Source organism: Pteropus medius, unplaced genomic scaffold, assembly GCF_902729225.1.
Source record: "Pteropus medius unplaced genomic scaffold, Ma_sr-lr_union100, whole genome shotgun sequence".
Taxonomy (NCBI): domain Eukaryota; kingdom Metazoa; phylum Chordata; class Mammalia; order Chiroptera; family Pteropodidae; genus Pteropus; species Pteropus medius.
The window spans coordinates 9,514,021-9,530,985 of NW_024349224.1; the positions used below are offsets into that span (position 1 = coordinate 9,514,021).

Below are 16,965 nucleotides of genomic sequence, written 5' to 3' on the forward strand. Positions count from 1 at the left end.
TTTTTTTTTTTTTTTTTTTTTTTTTTTTTTTTTTTTTTTGGTTAGTTGGTTTGTTTTGGATTTGGGGATTTTTGTCCCCATACTCCGATCAGTTTGTCTCCCAAGTTCATGAACCGGCCTCTTTCTTTGAGGTCCTTAGGTTTGTCAGTGTTCAGTGACATCTTTACTACCTGTCAGGCTGGGATTCCATAGATAATAAAGCAGGTAACAGGCTAGTTCCATGGATGAAACGCAGTCCGTGTTCCTTACTAGTTAGCTTATAAATTAAATGAAATTTTTGGCATGGTATTTTATTTATTTTACTACATTGTAGGAAGGAAGACAGTTTTTATTGAATGTATACAACAATCGTAAAAAGTAATTTAGAGGCACTTTGCATAATATTCAACCATTGTTTTTAGCAATTTGTAGATAAGGATGAATATGTCATTTCCCCCCTACTTAATCATTTTCTTATGTTTAGCTGACAATTTATTAGCTTATAATTTGTAGTAATAATTTTCATTGTATTTTTATTTTCCGAATTCTGTGGGGTCAGCTGGAACAAGATATCATTGAATGAGTGTTTCACTTCAGTTTATAAATTGTTAAACTGTAAAACTGTTGAATTGAGGTTAGAGCTAGATTAAGAAGAAATAAAAGGATTTTCCTTCATGGCCATTAAAAATAGAACATTAACCACAATGAAATTAGTTCAGATCATTTTTGATAATTGTTGTTTTCCTGATGTTGGTTTAAGCAGTCTATTTTACAAAATTGCCTTCTTCTATACTAAGAGTCCTGAAAATCCAGACAGGAACCCTTCGGTACATCCTGACAGATGTGTGTCTGCCCATGGGTCAAGGTTAGCCTTATTGAGAATCCTGTATCCATGAGGCTGTTTAAGACCCTGGTTCTTTCTTTCTTGATTGAGGCCTTTCTGGTGTTTCCTCAGAAAACTTACTTTTTGATCTGTAGCTCGTAGCACGGACCCTTCGTCAGCGGTGAGAGAAAAGCCGAAATCACCTGTGGATGGGAGGACGGCATGGCTCTGATTAATTTATTATATTAACCAACTCTTATCAGTGAAACTGAGTGAATTCCCCTATTTATGAATAACATGTAATCATTTCATAATGTTCTACCACTGTTGCCTTGAGAATAAGAATGTGTTACAAACAGGACTTTGTCAGATCCCTAGAGTCCTCCAGTTAATTTATCCCATCAGTTATATGTTATAATTGTCACTAATTAATAAGTACATTTAAATCTAAAAAACCAGTTTTTTTTTTTTTTTAAAGGATTGATTTTGTTAATCATCATGGCAAGTGCCACACCTTCCATGCTGGCAGGATGAATGAGTGTGTACATGAGTGGGTGGTACACAGGCGTACAGCCACCTTTTTCCTGTGTGACCTTGGGCAAGTTACATGGTTTAGTAATGTAGCTTCTTCATTTGCAAAAGAGATTAATGACAGCCATTATATGGTTGTTGTAAAGATTAAATGGGCTGATAATTTTAAAACTCTAAACATCTGTCTGAAATGCAGTAAGTAGTCAGCACATTTCAGTTATCGTTATTAAATTACCCTACATGGTATAAAAGTGATATAGGGTAAAACAATGTCACTCTCACCTTTCTACTGCGAAGATTGTTTCATCGGTAAGCTGGCAGTGGTCTGCCCTGAGGGGTGGTCCTCATGAAATCCGAAAATTCTCCTGTAATGTTTATAAATGTGAAAGGGAGGTGTTTTTTGTGTCTGTGTCACAGGCTCATGGCTGTGGGGGCTGACTGAAATGCACTATTGAGATGTGTCTTTAGAGGACAGAAAGCAATGATTTGAAGGCTGTGCTTATTACAATAGTTGAGTTTTTTTTTAATGCCATTTATTTCACAAGACATCCTGCTTGCTTTGTTCCAGTTCTGGGATTACCGCCAGCCTCGGAAATACCTCAATATTCTCCCTTGCCAGGTGCCTGTCTGGAAGGCCAGATACACTGTGAGTGTGACACCTGTCTGGTGGTAGGAACCTTCTTCCATCTCCGTGTTCCAAACACAAGAGACCAAAGGCTGTTTTCTTTGTGAGGCAGTTTTCTCTTTCTGTCTTGATCTATGGGTGGGAAAGGGATGGTCGTGATGGCATAAAAGGTGTTATCCATTTAAAAATTTGCCCTTGGAATGTTGATAAGCATCTATACTAGAATTGCTAACCACAGCCAGACTGGGAAGCTAGGCAGTGTGAATGCGGTCACTGATGGCGGGGGAAGAGGATGAACTGGGAGCAGAGGATTGAGCGGCTCGTAGTCAGTGGATTGTGTTGGAAAGAACTCTGGCTTTGGATTCAGAAGACCTGGGTTTTAGGCCCAATAATGCCTTTTAATTTTTTCCCTAGCTTTATTGAGATATCATTGACATATAACATTGTGTAAGTTCAAGGTATACAGCATGGTGATTTGATACACTTATACGTCGCAAACCGATTACTACCCATAGCATTAGCTAACACCTCTGTTGCCTCACTTAATGACCATTTATTTCTTGTGATGAGAACATTTAAGATCTAATCTCTTAGCATTAGCAGTTTTTAAGTATATAATACATTATTATTAACTATACTCACACTATGCTGTACATTAGTTCCCCAGAACTTATTTATCTAATAACTGGAAGTTTGAACTCTGAATGACAGCTCCCCCATTTCCCTACCCCTCAGCCCCTGGTAACCGCCATCCTGCTCTCTGTTTCTGTGAGTTCAGCTTTTTTAGATTCCGCATGTAAGCGATATCATACAGTATTTGTCTTTCTCTGATTTATTTCACTTAGCATAATGCCCTCAAGGTCCATCATGTTGTGCTAAATGATGGGATTTCCTTCTTTCTCATGGCTGAATAATATTCCATCGCATATAGCAAATCTTTATCCATTTATCTGTTGATAGCCACTTAGGTTATTTTCCTATTTTGGCTTTTGTGAATAATGCTGCAATGATTTATTTAATATTTGTGTGCCCTTGGGCAAGCCACTTGATGTTTTTGAGCAGTGATCTTCTCCTCTGTGGAATCTGAATAATAATTTTTACCATGCCTTCCTTTTTCATTGTGATAAAGTTTACCATTTTAAAGTATGAATTTTAACTCAGTGGCATTTAGAAACATGCACAACGTGCCTTCCTTTTGAAAAATTGTACATGAAAATGCTTTATAAACCATGCTACGAATATAGGGGGCAGGCTGTTATCAACCTTCCAACAAATTTTTCATCGCCGCATTGATGGCTGCTGATCAGAGGTAATATACTTCTTTTAACATCAGTTTGAAAGGGAGCACGGGAGTGTATAAAGCTACCTTTATATATTAGGCTGTCACCCTGGGGCATTGTAGAGCATGGAGGATGATTTGGGTATTAAGTGGCTTTTGCATCGGGGAAAACTTGTCAAGAAATCAGATATTGTTCTTATGAATTTAAATACTTCTCTGGATTAATATATTTGCTTTAAAAAAATAAGCGAAGACGTCTAGGGGTGCTGCCCGGAGGGGAGGTGGAGATAAATGTGCTCTTAGGTAACACGGTAGTTTATTTCCCAACAATGTCTAATTATCAATCAAAAGGGTCCCTTAGCTACCTAGCAGATTGGGTGTTGATAAGTAAAACCTGTCAGACCTCAGGCTGGAAGGTTTTCCTTTGAATGGCTGTAGTATTTGGGGCAATGGGAAAGTTATGCTTCGTGTAGATGGTGTGCCCCTGGTGCATTTCCACGGGGCAGGAATTACGCTTGCTGCTCTGGACTTGTCCCCACTGTGTCTTGTATGCTCACTCTGGGAAAGCACTCAGTAACTCTTAGAGGGAGCGCAGGGAGAGGAGCTAGGATGTGAAACAGTATGTTCCAGTGTGCAACAGTCAGAGCCATTTGCTTATTTTAGAATATTTTAAAAGTTCTCCAAGTATTAGGCTCATCTTTATTTTTTTTACTTACGGTAGTCCCTTCTAGAAGCAAAGACAAAGTAAAAAAACTAAAAGAAAAGTAGCTATGATAGTCAACTTATGGTATATGGAAAGATTTTCCCCAAATGGGTTGGAACCTTCTATCGTCCAATTTATTTTAGTTAAAAAAGAATTTCAACTTTGGTAACTGAAGACTCAGCTAAATTTCCCTGGAATAATGACCTGCTTTTCCCTTTATTGCTGTAGCCTTTCAGCAATGGATTAGTGACTGTGATGGTTCCTCAACTTCGGAGGGAGAATAGTCTTCTCTTGTGGAACGTCTTTGACTTGAACACCCCAGTCCACACCTTTGTGGGCCACGACGATGTGGTGTTGGAGTTCCAGTGGAGGAAACAGAAGGAAGGTGAGTGGGAGAGAAGGCCGCTGCCCGATCTCTTCTGAGCCCTGTTCAGCGGTGACTCCGGGGTTGGCTGGGATCCAGGGAGGAGGGCGCACTGCACCAAGGCTGGGCGTTAGGGACGAGAGAGTCCGGGGCACCACCACCTGTGATTGCAGATGGGTAAGGGGTGTGCGGGCTGCAGTTCTTCTTCCAAGCTTCCTCCTCTTCTCTTATGTTCAGCGCGGTCTCTTTCCCGCGTGGAGCAGGTCTGTACGAAATTGATGGACTTGATGTTGGATCATTTTTAGGGTGGCACACTCTGGGGTCACTACCCTCAGAAGCATCCAGCAGTTGTCCCTTGCCATTCTGTTGATGAGGGAGACCCTAGGTCATCACTAGTACTGATCACCACATAGTCCCTGTTCACTTCACAAATACATACCTTGCATCCCCTTGAAGATAGGTTTGGCCAGATGACTTGCTTTGATCATGAAACTTGAACAGAAGTGATGCAGTCTCTTCTGGTTTGAAGAATTAACAGCCAGTGTGCTTCTACGCGCTCACTGCCTCTGCCATGGCAACTGATGAAACTGCAGATAGAGCTGTTCTGGTCAGGAGTGAGGATGAGCTGGAGACGAGGGAAGGCCAGGAAACCCTTGCTTTAAGCAGCTGAGATTTAGGGTTGTTTATTATCGCAGCTCGATCAGCCAGCCCTCACTGATGCGGGAATCAGGAAACCCTCGGCCTCAGTTTCTCCACCGACTCCCCGTGCAGCCTCTCTTTCCTTGAGATATCATTGCCGTGCTTACTAAATGTTCTACTGAACAGGAGTGTATTTCTCGTTCTTTCCATATCATAGAAGGAAAGGCAGTGGAGTGGTGTGACTTGTCCAGAGCCCAGGAAAGGTCTCTAGTTGACCTGGGATTAGAGCAGATCTTACTCCAGCTTTTTTGTGACCCTCATAAACCTCTTCAGGGTTGTTTTTCAAAAGACTCTTTTGATCATCCTCTTAATTTTCCCATCTTTTATTTCCGTAATCTCTCCTGCTTCTAGGCACATGAGGCTGCTTGGTCTTTATCCCATCAGTTCGCATGCATGACTTCGGCTTTCAGCTTGTTCTCTTGCGTTTTGCCATAGTGAACAGATGATGTAGTTTCCCCAGAGTCTGGTAGGGAGAGGTTGGCCTGTAGTTTTGGATTGAAATAAAAAGTTTTTAGCAACTCATTTTTAGTTATCTATGTCATCTTTAAGCTGGTAAGGTGAATTGCATAAATTGGGACTATCTTGCCAGTAGCAGAATTTTGAGTACAAGTTATAGATTAAAAAAATTTTTTTTTTATTTTGAAATATATCATCTATTTAGAAAATTGCACAAAATACATACAGTTTAACAAATTATTATAAAGCGAAAATCTGTGTACAAAGTACGGCCAAGGTCAAGAAAGAGAACAGTGCTAGAATCCCAGAAGCTTCGTGATCACAATCCCCTCTCCTTCCCCAGAAGTAAATACTATACTAACGCTTGTGATAGTGATTTCTGTTTTTCTCTTTTTAGTTTTACTAACCATTCATGCATTCTCAAAATAGTTTAACTGTGCTTGTTTCTGAACCCTTTTATCAGTGTAGTCATCCTGTCTGTATTCTTGTGTTTTAATTTTAAATTTTACTGCCATGCCTTCATAGTCAGTTTTTATTGGAATATCTTAAGCTTTGGTTTTGTATTTTGCTGTGATGCAGGAGCTCTTGGAGGTAGGAAGAAAATCAGAATGTCATAGCCAAGAGAAGAGGGCCCTTCAGTGGGAAGTGGCAGTCGTTGGTTTCAGGTATTGCTGAAGGGAAGAGAGGTGTTCCAGAAGCTGATTGAGGGTCGAAGCCAGATTGCAAAGTAGCCAACCAGAGGCAGCAGGAACTGGTTTTGTGAATGAGGTTGCTTTCACAGGCAGGGAGGAGACTAGTTTGATGGGCAGAGGCTGCTGCCCCTTCTATTTGAAGGCAAGGAGAATGTGCAAGAAAGGAGGTAAGTATATAGGAAAGCAAAAGCCGTTTGAAAATGAGAGGGGCTGGGCTGAAGGCACAGGTAGAGGAGTCGGGTTTAGAAAGGAATTAGGCATCACTTTTCTTCAAAGTCAAGGACGTGAAAAGAGGCCAGATGGGGAGTCAGAAAATTGTTGACATGAACATGAGTCACATAACAGCTTCTGCCTTATTAGGTATGGAACTTATAACAGGCACTCATAACAGGCAGTAGTTCAGTATAGCTTTTATCTTATTTGGTGTGCACAGGGATATATTGAAACACTGATTGAAGGCAGTGACACAGAGAAGGAACTTTCGTCTCTCAGTCACTCTTATTAGCTTCGACAGACCGTGTCCTCTGTTGATTCAGTTTCCCCATCTGTAAAACAAGGGAATTGGATGAAATTACTTTTAAATTCTTTGCTCTCTGAAGATGGCCATGAAGGAGATTTTAGATACTATATAATTACCCAGAAATGTCCTGATCTTTCATAAAGCTCTTTCATAAAGCATTCTGAACCTTTCCAGAATAATTGCCCTCCGACCAGACCTAATATGTGAAAATATAATTCAGTCAGCTCAGAACATTGAATATTGATTATTCATTTTATAAAGAGATGCATGCATCTCTTTACCAAAAAATTCTTTTCAACAGTAAGATGTCATGATGCATTTAAAACAGTTCATTTTACAAGAATTGTATTCATCTCCAGCTCCTCTGGAGCATGTAAAAGAAGAACATTTGTGGAGGTGAAAGTTTAATGTGCCATTAAACCCCAGCATCACTCTTCACCTGCTAATTTGCCAGTTATTATTTCACTTCATTTAAGTTTCTGCTCAAATGTGACTTCCTCAGGGAGTCCTGTCCAAAAATAGCTCTCCTATCAGTCTCTGTCCTCCAAGCCTGTGTTATTTTTTATATCACTGTCACTACTGAATATTTTATTACATATTTGTTTGTCTCTTTCTACCATGGGAATATGAGATCTTTAAAGACAGATTGTCGTATATGTACTATAGTCCTAGTGCCTAGAACAGTACCCGGCATATAGGAGATGTTCAATAAATATTTGTTGAGTGGATTGATGAATGAATGAATGAATGAATCTTACTCCATTGTAACGTGTAGCAAAATTGATGCTGAAGCCAAAAAAATTCCCGGGGTTTTTATTTGGTGATTTCTAGGGTCCAAGGACTACCAACTGGTTACGTGGTCACGGGATCAGACCTTGAGAATGTGGCGGGTGGATTCCCAGATGCAGAGGGTACGTATTCATTGCTATTGTGGAGAACTGTAACTGGATGCACTAGAAATTTTTAAAAAGTACAAGATTTGGTATTTATGGAAGTTAGAGGATACATGATAGAAACATTAAATACATACTTGCCGGTCGCCAAGTGGCTCACATACGCCACACTGAAGCTTTGAGGTTTTCAAGAGCCGCTTTTGGTTTTCAGCAGTTTAGGGCTGAAAAACCTCTGAATGCCTGTTTTTCTCTTGACCTGGTATAAGAGGATGTGGTAGCATACTGAATAAGTGGCCGTGGGCTTCATTTCATTCTCTTCTTTTAAATGGTTTAGGAAGTCTTGGCACAGTGTGGTCCAGCTAGACCATCTCAGCCGTTTGAAAATGAGAGGGACTTTCCTTGTACTCTGCAATGTTCAGAGCCTTCTACATCCATCAGTGACACTTGTTCTACAAAGCCTTTTCCAGCTTTTGCCCTGTAGATGGCATGTTTCTTATATGAACCACAGTGGTACCTGATATGAACTGCTGATTGGCACTCGCTTTGCTCTGCGTCATCACAGGGTTCTGTCTTCTCATTCGGTGGCTACATTTCTTGAGGTTGGAACCATGTCTCACTTGTATTGACTTCCCCACAGCGCTCTGTACAGAGTGGATAGAAAATGCTGGGTAAAATTTGCAGCATTGCTTAGTACTAAGTCACTCCTGAGTATTTTGGTCAATTATTATCACCTTACTGCCTTTCAAATCTGTTTTTTCCAAAAAGTAACATTTGCTCCAAATGCTTTGAAGGTTATGATAGTTTTGATTTGGAGTTAGCTGAATAACTCCATCAAGGCTTGGAATTTAAAATAATGTTTACTGAGGCCTTGCATAAACTATGGACAGGATGAAAAATTTCCAGAGTAGAATAAGACTCTATTCTCCTGACTATAGGGAGAGTTGGTGATGGGTAAAACCTGTTTTGATTGTATCAATTTTTGGCCAACATCTCTCTCCTTTGTGATTCCCATTTTTAAATTAGAATTCTAACCAAACATGATGATCATTTCCACTGACTTCTCTAGACCTAGATCTTCTAACCTTTGTTGCAGCTTTGTGCAAATGACATATTAGATGGCGTTGATGAGTTCATCGAGAGTATTTCTCTTCTGCCGGAACCAGAGAAAATTCTTCACACTCAAGACACAGATCACCAGCATACCTTAAGCCACGGGGAGGAAGAAGGTAATCGATCAAACTGGTGTTTTAGATGAGGTGCTCCTCTACGCTTTTCAGAGTTGTAGAAACTACCCCACAACTGCTCTCTGACTCAGTTTCAAAATGTTTGCCAACAACTGAACATCCTTCTCCTGCTAGTCTTAAAGGAAGACCCCCCGAGCAGTCTCCTGGAGGAGAAGAAGTCGGATCAGCCGGGACTGCCTCAGACTCTGCAGCAGGAGTTCTCGCTGATCAATGTGCAGATCCGGAACGTCAACGTGGAGGTACTCGGGGTTAATGAACCGTCTTTCATGCTTGCGGATGGCAGTTGGTGAGAGGGGACTGTTTCAGCTATGATTTTGGTTAGCAGATATCTTTGCTGCCCTAATAAGTAAGTCTCTCTGCTTGCTTTTTTATTTCCTAGATTTTCTAAAGAAATAAATACTTTACAAATCCAGATTTTTTTTTTCTTACCATATTACCTTCTCATAAGATGAACTAAGGGTTAAACCAATGCTCATGTGTCTTAAATCTTAGATGCTCCAACATCTTGTTTTTCCGTACGTAAAGATACTTGGGTCCTTGAAGGCTTAAGTGATTTGGCAAGTTAACTGGTGAAGTTAATGGTGAAGTTAATGGCAGAGCTGAGTTTGGAAGCTAAACCTCCAGACTCCAGGGCTTTGCTGTATGATCTTCCCTTAAAGCTGGTCATGTCCTTGGTGGTTTAGATTCAGTGTAATAAGATGACCAAGTCTCCTTCTTCACTTCACACATAGAGAGATTTACTCCTTTCCTTTGGGCAGGTATGGAAATTCTTTGCTTCATAGAATTGAGTCTCTCTCTATAAAGGAGTTTAAAAACTTGATTAGTTTTTCTTTTGCCCAGATGCAGTGAATGGGAGGCATGGATATATGCACTTACACAATTATCTCATTTGGCCTTTAAAATAGCACTCTAGTAAGTGCTTTTATCCCCACTTTATGGATGAGGAAACGTAGACACTAAGAGGCAAAGTGACATCTGAGGTCAGTAGCCTTTTGGGGGAAGAGATAATATTTGAATCCTAGTCTCCAGATTCCCTGTGTGTGCTTCTTTTCACTGTACTCCAGGAGTCTTCTCTAGTTGGCAGCACAAGAAATCAAAAGAGATAAAGGATCTTTGATTAATTGGTTATATCAACTCAGGTTATACTCCTTTGTCCCCATTGAAAACTGTGGATACCGGTGATCTAGTTTAAGAAGGAGATCTTGATTCCGTTTCTAGGAGTGTTTTCTAAAAATTGTTGAGATATAATTCACATGCCATAATTTACTTTTTTAAAGTGTACAATTTAGTGGTTATTAGTATATTCACAAAGTTGTGCATCCATCACCCCATCACCACTGTCTACTTCCAGAATCTTTTCATCATCCCAAGAGAAACCCTGTACCCATTAGCATCACTCCCCATTTCCCTCTCTTCCCAGCCTCTGGAAATCCCACTAATCTACTTTTTGTCTCTGAATTTTCCTAGGAGAACTTGTTAACTTGTCAGATATTTAACTTTTTTCCTGCTTTATTTTTTCATGTCAAAATAAATAAAACAAGTTTCAGTCTACCTGTTTTTGGATGAAGCTTTTTTTAAGTCAAAATACTTTGAACTTATTAAATCAGTGCTAAAATTAAAAATCTGTTTTAAGTGAGTTATCCAAATCTTCTAAATTCATTTATCTTTGGAGATTTGCCCTTCATCTTTGGAGATTCCAGGAACTGAGAGCATTCAGTAGTCCATGTGTATCTAAAGGTTCTCTGTGATTTGTCTCCAGAGCAGCTGACAGTGTGTCCTTTGCAGATGGATGCAGCGGATCGGAGCTGCACAGTGTCCGTGCACTGTAGCAACCATCGCGTCAAGATGCTGGTGAAGTTCCCTGCGCAGTACCCAAACAACGCCGCCCCTTCCTTCCAGTTTATCAACCCCACAACCATCACATCCACAATGAAAGCTAAGCTGCTAAAGGTGGGGATCTGCGTTCACACATTCTCCTTGACGTTCTAAGAGGAGAGCTCTGCTCATGCACTTGAGTGTCTGAGTTGCACAGGAGAGTCGAATGAAAACTCTGATAAGATTCAGAAGTCTCTGTCTTTATACACTGCAGTGTTAACACTTGCTGTTCTTTTTGTGTAGAAAACATTATAGCGGTGGTTCTTGACCTTATTCGTTTGTGGACCCTCTTTGAAAGTCTAATGAAAACTATAGACCCTTTCCAGAAAAATTTGCACAACGTTGCATATAATTTCAGAAATATTGCTTATGAATAATATGCAGTTCTATAATGATCTGCTCACAGATCTCTTTAAAGTTGTGTATTAATCCCAGGTTAAGAACCCTGCAATATAATTTCGTTTATCTGGAAACAATAGGCAGGATACATTCTGAAGCTAAAAGGTACTTTTAGAAAAAAAAGTATGTGAGGTCATTTACGATGCCTTTCTAGAGTGAGACTGACTGGCTGCACAGGTGAGTGTGGGAAAGGGTGGCAGTGCCTGAGTGCAGGTGGTGCATCCTGGCGTTTGGTCTTCGCCCCTACAGATTCAGAAACTCAATTTGTCAGTTCACGCAGAACTAATCAGTCAGAATCCCCATGAAAAAGCCACGTATGATACGCTTTTTCCAGTGCGAGCAGTGTCACGCGTGAAGTAATGGCAATGTCTTGATGAAACCAAGTCAACCTGAGTGCTGTTCACCTTTGCCTACTTTCATACTTGATTCATCTCGGACTATCATCTGTCACCAAGAAATTTTTCAAGTGTCATAAGGCTCTCTGAAATGCTAATTACTCAGATTTTGTGGTATTTGGAAGTTGAATATTTCATTATCTCATTTAACCATACAAAAAAGATAGATTCTTCTACTGTTATAAAAATTACAGGACAGGAAAATAGCTTTAAAGGTCCAATTCAGTGCTGTCCAATAGAAATATAATGCAGGCCACGTGAATTTTTAAATTTCTAGTAGCCACACTAAAAAAAAAATTAAAAGTAGGTAAATTTATTTCAACAACATTTTTTAAATCTAGTACGTCCAAAGTATTATATCAACATGTAATCGATATGAAAATTAAAGTTATTGAGGTAGTTTATCTTCTTTCAGTTTTGTACTGAGTCTTCAACATTCAGTATGCATTTTACGCTTAGAACACATCTCAGTTCAGACTACTGCACCTCACTTGCTTGGTATCTGCATATGGGTAATGGCTTCCGTGTTAGACAGCACAGACCCAGTTTACATGCCTAATCTTCAGTATGTGTATGTCAGTTTATGTCTGCAACATGTACCTTAAAATGTTGGGATTTACTTTTTCAAAGAACCAAAAAAAGGATACATTATAATTTTTACTAAAGTGAAACCTGTTGCCCCTGGCTTGTATGTGAGCGATTCCCAGTTCAGCCCAGTGGGTGTTACTTCTGAGGTACGGAGATTTCTCCTGGGGGGCGGGGGGGGAGGTAGGGTAAGGAGTGAGGAAAGGAGTAGAATTCACTATAAATAAAGAATAGTCATTCCATTACTAGAAACGTGCCCTCTCAAACCCAGTGTGTGTGCCTGCCCTGGCTAAGGAAAAGGTGTCCTAAAGTGGGCTCAGAAATGAACCTTCTTTCTGAGCCCCTAGAGGAGGTGGGAAGTAGGATGTTGTGTTGAAAGTCTCAGGCCCAGCCGTGCTCCAGTCTCTCTGCATCTTCACCTGTTCCTGAATCAGCAAATCAGGAGGAAGAAGGTCACCATTCTTGACTGTATTTTCTGCCTTTTCCAGATCCTGAAAGACACTTCTCTGCAAAAAGTGAAACGCAACCAGAGTTGCCTGGAGCCCTGCCTGCGCCAGCTGGTCTCCTGCCTTGAGTCTTTTGTGGTGAGATTCTTGTACTAAGCTATGCTTTGATTTTTTTTTTTTTTTCCGTTCTTCCTCCCTAAACTCCTGGGCACTCTGATTTTGTTATAATGTGTCTTTATTTTGTAGTTGAGCTTTAAGATAGGTTGTGGTTTTCAGTCTGTTTGGTTTTTAAATTTCAGAACCAAGAAGACAGCACGTCCAGCAACCCCTTTGCACTCCCAAACTCTGTTACACCGCCCTTACCCACGTTTGCCCGGGTAACCACTGCCTACGGGTCATACCAGGATGCCAATATTCCTTTTCCTAGGACCTCGGGGGCCAGGTTCTGTGGAGCAGGTTGGTCTCTTTTTGGGTCTCTGATTCTAGATTTTGAGGGAGATCAGCTTAAGAGTGTCACAAAGTCTACATGAAAATCTCCATCAGACAGTTTTCCTTTTTTATTTCTTGAGAACTGCGAAGAACTTATGCCGTAGTGTTGTATGGTATGATGCCGAATTGGTGTCTGTGGACGTAATTCTAAGAATGTTCATGGGAATAGCGGTCTTGACGAGCGTGGTTTTGAGTTACTCAGAGCCCCAATTTCTCTACCCTAGCTGGGAAATATAAAGTACCTGTGAAGACTTTTTCTAAACCACATATATCCAGTATCTCCTGGATCCTGGAGATTCTGATGTTTGTCCTTGTTAAGTGCAGCTGAAATTGTGAGCCTTTGCACCTCATGAAAGTGTGTTGTATCCTTCAGGTATATTGAAATAGACAAAAGATTGACAGTGCTGCCTTAGGATTGATTTCCCACGTCCAGCTCATTGACCTGGATGTGTACATATGATGTCTCCTTTGTCAGGGTATCTGGTGTATTTCACAAGGCCTATGACGATGCATCGCGCAGTGTCTCCGACAGAACCTACGCCAAGGTGAGTCTGGGAGATTCAGGCTTAAGCCGCATTCATGGGCCAGAAGTGGGCAGATGTCTGGGAATGACCACTGAAAACTCAGTCCAGACTCTGGACAATTTGTTTTAGTCCTTCAGTAAACCTCTGCTTAAAGATTTATTCAAGAAAGATCAGGTTAATTAAATTGTAACTAGGCGAGATTTCTACTGTCAAGTTACTACCAACCCACTAGAAGGAGTAGCTTGATACAATCTGTTGTCAAAACAAGGCAAATTCCTTTTTACCGTTCTCTTCCCCTATTGCCGAAGTGTTATTTGAACATTAAATAAAGCTAGGTAAATAATAAGAGATCATCTGTCATCCCATAACACTAATATGCCACTTCTAACATTACAATATGTTTAAATTTTTAAAATGAACATAAGTAGTATGTTGAAAAACTCAAACACTAAAGAAGTTCTAAATTAAAATATGAAAGTTCTTCCTTTCCGTGTCTCGTGAAGAGCCACTGTTCACAATTTAATGTGTTTTCCTTTTAGACTTCATTGTTTTTCTGGGTTTTTTGTTGTTTGTTTTTCAAGAGGCTGTCTAGTGTAGCAAATGGGAATATGGGCTTCAGAGCCAGACCGCTGCGTCCAGATCTCGGCCCTGCTGTCGTCTGACCTTAGGACTGTGCTTTAGTTTCCTCAGTAGTAACTCGGGGATGCTAAGGGTCTCTGCCTCCTTGAGCTGCATGAAGATTAAATGAGTTTGTCTCTGAAAAGCATTTAGAACGCTGCCCGGCTCTGTGTTTCCTCTTACTACTAGTTTTTTATTAAGTTTTTATTAACAGTTCTATTGAGATTTAATTCCCATTGTATACAGTTGACTCATTTAAAGAGTGTAAATTCAGTGGCTTTTAGTATATTCACAGATATGTGCAGTTATCGATACGGTCAATTCTGGAACACTGTCATTGCCCCAAAGAGAAACCTTATATTGCTGAGCCGTCGCCCCTCTCCCCCAAGTTCCCTATTCCTTCGGCCCTGGGAAAACACTAAGCTACTTTCTGTCTATAAATTTGCCTATTCTGTACACTTCATATAAATGGAATCATATGGTATGTGGTCCTTTGTGACTGGCTTCTTTCACTTGGTGTAATGTTTTTTGGCTCATATTGTAGCATGTATTGGCACTTTATTTCTTATTGCCAAATACTGTTCTCTCTCTCTCTCTCTCTCTCTCTCACACACACACACACACACAGACACACACACACACCCCATTTTATTTATTCATCAGTCAGTCAATGGACATTTGGGTTATTTCCACTTTTCGGCTATTATGAATAATGCTGCTATGAACATTTGTGTACACGTGTTTTTGTGTGGACATATATTTTCATTTTTCTTGGGTATATACCTAGGAGTGGAATTGCTCAATCATACTGTAAAATTTTTTTCTTAATAAACTTTATCTTTTATAGCAATTTTAGGTTCATAACAGAATTGAGTGGGTAGTATAGAGTTCTCGTATTCTCCAGCCCCCACATACATACAACCTCTCCCAAATTGTGTTTTGTTTTGTTTTGTTTTTAATTTAACCATTAGTTACATACCACAGACTTCTGGTTCTTCAGTATAGTGACTAGGATAACTTGGAAACCCCCCTACACACACAGTATATATCGTTGTAATAGAATTTGTATACTTATGAACGAATAGCTGAGCTAATGGGAAGGAAAGAGGTTGAACCAAGTACGTGAGCAGGCACTACTGTTGTCCTGGGGGTTTGCCAGTCTCAGTAGTAACCCAGGCAGATGAGACCTTGGCCTCACAAGAATTGGGAATTAAGTGCCAGAGACCTGATATTACACCAGGTCCCTTATTTGAAAAGGTTGGAATAGAAAACAATCACCTACTCTCAAAGGGAAATAAGAATATATCTGGACTTTGGATCAGAGGGAAAAATGTTCCTATAGAATAACAGTATTTTTTTGAGGTATAATTTATAACACACAAGTGTGAAATGTGTATCTTGATGATCAGCACCCAGATTAAGATACAGAGGGCATTGGTCTCACCCCAAAAGTTCCCTGGTCCCTTTACCCAGAGGAAACCAGCCCTCTGATTTCCATCATTAAACTTCATCTAAATAGAATCATGCAGTATGTAGTATTTTATATCTGGCATATTTACTAAACTTAATGTTTTTTGAAATCGATTTACATCATTGCATGTATCAATAGTTCTACTGTATGAAAATAATAGTTTTTTTATTCATACTCCTATCAGTGGACATTTGGATAATTTTCAGCTTGGGGCTATTATATGTAGACCTACACGTACAAGTCTCTTTATGAACACATGTATTAATTTCTCTACCCAAGGAATCGAATCCCTGGGTCATAGGATAGGTATAAGTTTAATTTTATTAGAATTGCCAAAAAGTCTCTCCCCAGTGATTGTGTCATTTTACACTCTTTACCAGCAGTGTTTCAGAATTCTGGTTTCTCTACATCTTCTCTAAAAAGTAATGTTCAAGCTTTTCGACTTGAGCCATTTTGGTGGGTGTGTAATATTATCTCATTGTGGCTTTAATTTGCACTTCCATAGTGATGACTAATGATATTGAGCCACTTTTGTGTGCTAACTGACCGTTTGGGTATTTTCTTTTGTGATGTACCTGTTCAAGTATTTTGCCCATTTTTCTTTTTTTTGGACTGTGTTTCTTATTATTTATTTGTAGCAGTTTTTTATTCTGATTGCACATCCTTTGCTAGATGTATGTATTGATTTTCTTCTAATCTGTGGCTTTTCTTTCTCCCTTTTTAGTGATCTTTTTGATAAACAGCAGTTTTAAATTTTGATGCAGTCCAGTTTACCACTTTTTGTATTTTATGCTTAGCGCTTTCTTTGGCTGCTCCAGGTCATGAAAATATTCTGTGTTTTCTTTTTTAAATTCCTTAATTAAGGTCTATAATCAATCTCAAATTAATTATTGCATATCATGTGAGGTAGGGTATCAAAGTTTATTTTTTTCAGTAGAGATATATAGTTGTTCCAGCACCATTTATGGAAAAGATTTTCTTTTTCTCATTGAATTTGCATTGATATCTTTGTTGAAAATCAATTGAGCATATGTTTGTGGATCTATTTCTAGACTCTATTTTTGCCTTTGATCTATTGGTCCCTCCTTATGCCAACACTACACTCTTAATGTAGCTTTATATAGTAAGTCTTCCAATCTGGTAGTCTAAGTCCTCCAATTTTATTCTTACTCAGGTTTGTGTTGGCTAACTAGGTCCTTTGCATTTCTGTAAAATATGAAATCAACTTATTGGTTTCTATAATAAAGCTCATATTTTGATTGGAATTGTATTGACTCTGTAGATCAATTTGCAGAAAATTGGTATCTTAACAATATGGGATCTTTGACTCCACTAACATGATATAGTTCTCCGTT

General features: G+C 39.5%; 1 protein-coding gene across 3 annotated transcripts in view; it reads left to right on the plus strand.

Annotated features, from left to right (window-relative positions):
* WDR59 (WD repeat domain 59) overlaps positions 1–16,965 on the plus strand; it is a 66,131-nt gene that overhangs the window by 26,422 nt on the left and 22,744 nt on the right. For all 3 annotated transcript variants that reach the window (XR_005656900.1, XM_039881072.1, XM_039881073.1), the window contains 9 exons: positions 1,902–1,979; positions 4,169–4,325; positions 7,503–7,582; positions 8,658–8,790; positions 8,923–9,047; positions 10,594–10,758; positions 12,551–12,646; positions 12,808–12,964; positions 13,473–13,542. Coding sequence is in view for 2 of the 3 variants with exons in the window: in XM_039881072.1 (XP_039737006.1) it covers positions 1,902–1,979; positions 4,169–4,325; positions 7,503–7,582; positions 8,658–8,790; positions 8,923–9,047; positions 10,594–10,758; positions 12,551–12,646; positions 12,808–12,964; positions 13,473–13,542 (1,061 nt within the window). In the remaining variant the exon portion in view is untranslated. The remainder of the gene's footprint in view (positions 1–1,901; positions 1,980–4,168; positions 4,326–7,502; positions 7,583–8,657; positions 8,791–8,922; positions 9,048–10,593; positions 10,759–12,550; positions 12,647–12,807; positions 12,965–13,472; positions 13,543–16,965) is intronic.